The sequence below is a fragment of the Augochlora pura genome, unplaced genomic scaffold, assembly GCF_028453695.1.
Source record: "Augochlora pura isolate Apur16 unplaced genomic scaffold, APUR_v2.2.1 APUR_unplaced_440, whole genome shotgun sequence".
Lineage (NCBI taxonomy): Eukaryota > Metazoa > Arthropoda > Insecta > Hymenoptera > Halictidae > Augochlora > Augochlora pura.
The window spans coordinates 1-6,912 of record NW_027584755.1 but is presented as its reverse complement, the minus strand read 5'-3'; the positions used below and the strand labels follow the sequence as shown (position 1 = coordinate 6,912).

Genomic DNA, 6,912 nt, shown 5'->3' with positions numbered 1-6,912 from the left:
GAACAGGTAACAGAGACAACAAGTACCGTTTAAAGACTGTGATTCCGATTCAACGAGTGCATTCCCAACAGTGCAAGAAAGTCGGTGAAGTGGTGTACATGACAGATTGGTATCGCTTACCACACAAATGCATTCTCGACTTGAACGTGATCATAACGAGGTCCAGCGTGATGATCAAGATCACTGCTAGCAAGATGTTCCACATGTCCATCTACACGTTCGGTCAAGTAAGTATGCTGTTGACGTTCGAATAAAATGTGACACTGTAACAAAATCGGATACAATTTATTAATTTATTTAAATACGCTTTATCAGAAATTTGTGTCGTTGTAGACAATGAAATCTTCCTTCGCGTATTTCAATCTTCTGCGACAGACCGTGTGATAAACGCAGTACTGTTTAAATGGTGACGTATGTGTATGAACTTCCTAATAAATCAAAATATGTAGAATTTTATTTAGAAAGCCTTTGAATGGAGTTTCTTGTTAAATACAGTATTTGAAAAAATTATTATATTAATTATTCTGCTTTATTAATTATTATATTAAATTATTCTGCGTTCTAAATCATTATATTTAATTATTCTGCGTTTTAAATCATTATATATAATTATTCTGCGTTTTAAATCATTATATACAATTATTCTGCGTTTTAAATCATTATATATAATTATTCTGCGTTATAAATCATTACATATAATTATTCTGTATCTTTATATATCAATTAATGTTTGCGCGACGGCATCTGGTATTATTTATAAGTAAATTGTGAATATATAAACAAAGATCTTATATTCGAAATCGTTCTCAATGAAAAACATTTTAGATGGCTACATCAATTAACCTATTCAGGGATGCATTTTTATAACAGAGTAGTACAAGTTATTAATTTGTTTCTTGTTTATTCATCATCCATATCATTTCATTCGATTTTTATTATTCATCTTTTTCTTTATCGTCGGCATATTATCCCTACCAATTTCTATAATATATAAAATGTCTGTAGATTACTCCTTCATTATTTCTATGAAACTACCCTCCTATTTATCGCGAGAACTAACCTCTTAAAAGCTTTCTCCATTAACTCAACAATTTTCCAAATATACTTACATTTTATTGCTCGCATCAAATGCAAACTCATGGCGAACATTTGCCTTGAAAATCTCCTCCCCAGAAAAGAAAATAGACTGTAAGTCTATGCAACGTCTGCCCAGGTGAACGCACTAACCAACGAAGCGTACAGGTTTCGCATCCGACGACAAACATGTTTGCGCGGTTCGCTGCAACAAGTAGCACTGACGACCGGACGAATCGATCAGCGAAAGGTAGCAAACGGGTGCGTAAAATCTGCGCAAGCGTTGAGCGATCGTGTGCGCCGAGTAGAGCGGCCTGGCGCCGTGACGGTGTTGCGCGCAGTCAGTAGCTTGCTGGGCTTCGATGAGCGACCGTCATGGTTAACCAATCGAAGACGATCATCGGGGCGGACATCGGGAGTCCGAGCGATTACAGTTTGCAGTTAAACCGATGGTACCTGAAACCGATCGGAGCCTGGCCGGCGTCGCCGTCCACGACCAAACTCGAACGCGTCGTCTCGGTCCTGTTGATCATCGTCTGTTACGGCTCCATTCTGTTCACCGTGATCCCTTGGATACTCCATATCTGCTTGGAAGAGACGGAGCTCTACCAGAAGCTGAAAACTATCGGTCCGCTCATCCATTGGGTCATGGGCGGCGTCAAGCTCGCGATATTGTTGGCCAGCAGCAACGAGATACGGCACTGCGTGAAGCATCTCGAGGCCGATTGGCAGATCGTCTCCGGCATACACCGTCGCCAGGTGATGCTGAGGTACGCCAAGCTCGGCCGCTACGTCTCCGTCTTTTGTGCTGCTTTCATGCAAGGCGGTGTCTTCTCCTATTGCTTGATCGCCACTATGTCCACGAAGTCCGTTGAAATCGGCAACGACACCAGAACCATCCATATGCTGCCGTTCGTTTTCTATCAGAAGCTGATCGACACCGACCAGAGCCCCGCGAACGAAATTATTATCGCCTCGCAGTTCCTTTCTGCTTTTGTCGCTAACTCGATCGCTGTTGGAGGTTTTAGTCTCGCGGCGGTGTTCGCGGCGCACGCCTGCGGCCAGCTGAACATCCTGATGTCGCGGATCACGGAGTTGGTGAACGAGTTCAGGGGACGGGACACGAAGATCTTCTTCGAGGACATCGGACTCGTCGTGCAGTACCATATAAGGATTCTAAAGTAACGTCGAAGTTTTACAGTAATTAAATTCTTATTTTCGTTGCCGTTGACGCACTGCTCTTCTACTTCATTTAATTCTTCTAATTAGGCAGATTTTCTGAAAATATTAAATATATTGGAAGTTACATATATACATTGGACATGATGACAAAAATAAGAAATTCGAAAGATATGATAACAAGACAGAAATTAATTACAAAAGTCAACGTTCGCGGCGAAAAGATTAAATAAAATCGCAGATAAATGAAATCGAGAATAAATTCAATAATTCATAATTTATCGTGCATCGTCAACGGCAACGGATACATTAATTCGAAAATATATTTAATTTAATTTCAGCTTCATATCCCGTATCGAGGATGTGATAAGTCCAATATGTTTCTCGGAATTGTTCCACAACAGCCTGAGCACTTGTTTGATCGGCTATTACATCCTTATGGTATGGCAATCACTATACACAAAAGTACAATAATCCATGATATGTTCAACGTATTTATTTAACCCGTCACTTTTTATATTCGAAAGGCGAAAGTTATTAGTAAACTTTTTTAGATAAAAAATTGTACTATGTTAACGAAGATATTAATTTTACTTTTCTATAGTATGTTAATTTTCTATTTTCATTTTATCTGATTAATTTATTTTTAACATAAACTTCGCTGTGTTATGTACTATTGATTTCATAATTTTTATATTTATTATAATAATAAATTTGATATGGTGATGGCATGTAAAGTCTCGTCACTCTTGTCGGCGAGTTTTTGTCATAACCTATAAAAAAGATTAAAAATTCTGTAGAAGCATTATTAGCGCTTTAATATATTTCTAATATATTTTAATATATTTTTAGCGTAAAATGAAATTTAATGATCCTTATGATGCGCATAAATAATCGGTCTAACAAACAATAAAATTTCTTTATAAAAATCATTATGAGAATATTCCTACCAGAAATTAAATATAATTAGGCTGAGATATTAGAATATATCTAAAATAATGTACGTTAATTTTTAGTAGCGCCGTAATAATTTATTTATTACTAGCAACATTTAACATCGTATTTAATGACACTAGAAAACTAGAATCGTATGGTCAACCCTTTAAAAATACGAAAATATTGTTCTTTTAGGAATGGGACGAACGCGATTACCGCAACCTAACCACGTATTTAATGATCATGTTTTCAATGTTCTTCAACATATTTTTACTTTGTTACATTGGTGAAGTGCTAACAGATCAGGTAACGGAGACAAGTAACGACAAGCTGGCGTTTAAACTGGGATCGAGATTCACCGACCGCATTCTCAACAGTGCAGTAAAGTCGGTTATGTGGTGTACATGACAGAATGGTATTGCTTGCCATATAAATGCGTCCTCGACCTGAGAATGATCATAGCGAGGTCGAGCGTGGTGATGAAAATCACGGCTAACAAGATGGTACACATGTCCATTTGTACTTTTAGTCAAGTAAGTGCCTCTTGGATGCTTTAACCCCTTGGCTACAGTGGTCGCATATATGCGTTTAGAAATTTTGTAATACTGAAAGCGCCTGTAGGAATTTTGACAATTTTATAGATAATTTTTACGAGATCTGACCATTATTAGACAAAAGGTGAGAATGTGTAGATGGGAGAACACATAACAAAAGATTTTCCAATTAGAAAATTAAAATTAAAATCTAAGATTTTCTAGTTGAAAAATTCAAATTAAAATCTAAGATTTTCCAATTAGCAAATTCAAATTAAAATCTAAGATTTTCCAATTAGCAAATTAAAATTAAAATCTAAGATTTTCTAGTTAGAAAATTCAAATTAAAATCTAAGATTTTCTAGTTAGAAAATTCAAATTAAAATCTAAGATTTTCTAGTTAGAAAATAAAAATAAAAATCTATGATTTTCCAATTAGAAAATTAGAATTAAAATCTAAAATTTTCCAATTAGAAAATCGAAATTAAAATCTAACATTTTCTATTTATCCATATTTTGAATTATATCACGCTTTACTAGATCACTATATTTTTTCTAAAAAAAGCCTTGCTTTAATATTAAATGTTCAACATTTACCGTAACAATCCGGCTCATAATACAAAGAAAGAAATAATATTGTTTTAACGTAGCGAAATTTAGTTTCTCGATCGTTGAAATATATTTTCATAAAAATGCATCCTTACCCAAAAATTTGCTGTTCTCGGCGCACATCGTGACTCACCATAGAAATTGAGGTTATCATTATTATTGCTATAAGCCGTGCATGTCAAAATCTGCCGTAGCCAAGGGGTTATACAGCTCTGAAATAAAATAAGAAAATTAAATATTTGTAAAATAAGAGATCATATAAAATTTGTTATTTTAGGTAGTGAAATCTTCCTTTGCGTATTTGAATCTGTTGCGAGAGACCACATGATGCGCGCTCTCGTGCCAATACGTAGAAGAATATGCTACAGACTTCCGTTTGTGTAGAATTCATTATAGAACAGAATTCTTTGCTAAATGCTATACGCGAGAAGCATTAGAATTAGACTGTTAATTTTATGCATTTATAACAAAGGTCAGTAGGTAACGAAACAGTGAAATGATTAGAAAAATTGACGAACACTGTTATATAACTCTTAATAAAATCGTTAAGAGATGTGTTTGGACGCAACGTTTTTTTTTATGTATTTTATGGCACCTGACCATGCATTTCTATTCAATTTCTGTTCATTTCAATTGATAGATAAAATTGCGATTTTGCATGAAAAAGCGCACTATCTCCTATCCTTGCACATATGTATAGTTTATGTTAGTGTTCTACGTCCGATTTTTATGTCTCCAAATTTTTACAATTTCGAGCGTAAAGTGTTACATTATTCGTAAATTATTATTTCGACTATTTCGAAAAAATAATTTGGCAATTGTTAATTCATAAAATATTGTCATTGTTAAAAATTTGTAATACCTTTTTCTTTGCTTATATTTTATTCTTTCCGTTATCTTTCGTCATCAATTTTCGTCATTTGCAGTCATTTTCAGACATCGATGCTACGTACGAAAATATACATACCTTGTAGCAATTTCTTAAATGCAAGACAATCGCTGCACCCTGCCAATAATTCCTTTATCATCAACGAAGCACCTGCATTAGCACAACCAAAAACTTTTCTCCAGAACACCAGAGCCATTTAAACCCTTCCTCCGCTCGACTAAAGCAACAGTCAACGCACTCGCGTTCCATGTGTCCGCGTGTAGAGTCGTGCACAAGTTTTCCTCTCCCTTCGCGCAACTGTTCTCGAACACCCCGACACAAAGCCTGCGTTCCTTATAATAATTCCGCGCAATCATCGGACCCCGCAACAAGTTGCAGTAGCAGCTTGGACGACAAATCGATTGTCGAACATTTTCAAATATTCTCTGAAACGCGCGCAAGCGTGTTGAACAGCGGTGTTTATCGACTGCTACTTGCTCCCGCTACTTACACGCAACCGATTGCCAGTAGCCCGCTAGACATCGACAAGTAAACTGTCATGGTCAGCCAATCAAAGCCGTTGCTCGAGGTGAGCCTCGTGAATCCGAGCGAGTACAGTCTACAGTTGAACCGATGGTATCTGAAGCCGATAGGCGCCTGGCCTTTCTCCTCGTCCACGTCCAGGCTCGAGCGACTCGCTTCGGCGATGTTGATCGTCATCTGCTACTGCATCATACTGTTCACCGTGGTACCTTGCTTGCTGCACATGCTGTTCGAAGAGACGGACGCTTACAAGAAGCTGAGAGCGTTCGGTCCGTTCATGCATTGGTTCGTGGGCGGCCTTAACTATACCACGCTGCTGGTACGCGGCAACGAGATACGTTTCTGCGTGGAGCAGATACACACGGATTGGGAGATCGTGACCAAAGCCCAGCACCGGCTGGTGATGTTGAGGTACGCCAAGTTCGGACGGTACGTCTCGATCATTTGCGCGACGTTCATGCAGGTCGGCGTACTCTCGTATTGTTTCGTCTCCGCGTTGGCCACGCGGCAAGTGGAGATCGGGAATGAGACCAGGATCGTGCACATACTGCCTTGCAGCTTTTATCAGAAGCTGTTCAACACTGATCTCAGCCCTGCGAACGAGATCGTTCTGGTCTCGCAATTTCTTTCCGGGTTTATAGTGAACTCGAGCGCCGTCGGTGCAACCAGTCTCGCGGCTGCTCTCGCCGCTCACGCTTGCGGCCAGCTGAACATTCTGATGAATCAGATCACCGATATGGTGAACAGATCACGGGGTCGTGACATAGAATTCATGATCACGGAGACTGGAACAATTGTAGAGAATCATCTGAGGATTTTAAGGTAATATTTAATTTATATTTCTCGTTGGATTAGTTAATATGGTTTTTGATATTAATTTAGGGCTGTTTTATGTAATATTTACTTAACAATTGCAGCTTTATATCACAGATTGAAACGGTGATGAATAAGATATGTTTCTCGGAAATGTTTCACTGTGCCGTGTGCACATGCATGCTCTGCTATTACATCCTCTCGGTATGTTGCATTGTTGTTCTGTAAAACGTACTATATATATTTTTAACATGTAATATTGACGTGATAATAATATGTAATATTGACGTAATAATAATATGTAATAATGACGTAATAATAATATGTAATAATGACGTAATAATAATATGTAATATT

The 6,912-nt window shown here is 37.6% G+C and overlaps 2 protein-coding genes and 2 long non-coding RNA genes across 6 annotated transcripts; 3 read left to right on the top strand and 1 right to left on the bottom strand.

Annotated features, from left to right (window-relative positions):
• Positions 1-72: 72 nt before the first annotated feature.
• LOC144477844 (uncharacterized) lies at positions 73-734 on the top strand. The gene is made up of 2 exons (XR_013495273.1): positions 73-227; positions 334-734. It is a non-coding gene; the product is annotated as an uncharacterized LOC144477844 (long non-coding RNA).
• Positions 735-1,366: 632 nt separating this feature from the next.
• Positions 1,367-4,902, top strand: LOC144477841 (odorant receptor 10-like). Its single transcript, XM_078195581.1, has 5 exons — positions 1,367-2,255; positions 2,595-2,694; positions 3,385-3,495; positions 3,567-3,722; positions 4,609-4,902. The coding sequence occupies exons 1-5, from the start codon at positions 1,450-1,452 to the stop codon at positions 4,657-4,659; spliced, it is 1,224 nt and encodes a 407-aa protein (XP_078051707.1). The 5' UTR covers positions 1,367-1,449; the 3' UTR covers positions 4,660-4,902.
• LOC144477845 (uncharacterized) lies at positions 2,869-5,688 on the bottom strand. Of its 3 annotated transcripts, none has more exons than XR_013495274.1 (3): positions 5,299-5,688; positions 4,427-4,543; positions 2,869-3,026 (listed from the first exon to the last, which is right to left on the bottom strand). It is a non-coding gene; the product is annotated as an uncharacterized LOC144477845 (long non-coding RNA). The 3 variants fall into 3 exon arrangements; XR_013495275.1 differs by lacking the exon at positions 2,869-3,026 and adding an exon at positions 3,622-3,804; XR_013495276.1 differs by lacking the exon at positions 2,869-3,026 and having other exon boundaries at positions 4,228-4,543.
• A 6-nt stretch (positions 5,689-5,694) lies between these two features.
• LOC144477843 (uncharacterized) lies at positions 5,695-6,906 on the top strand. The gene is made up of 2 exons (XM_078195582.1): positions 5,695-6,564; positions 6,660-6,906. Exons 1-2 carry the CDS (start codon positions 5,759-5,761, stop codon positions 6,781-6,783), a joined length of 930 nt encoding a protein of 309 aa, XP_078051708.1. The 5' UTR covers positions 5,695-5,758; the 3' UTR covers positions 6,784-6,906.
• Positions 6,907-6,912: the final 6 nt, after the last annotated feature.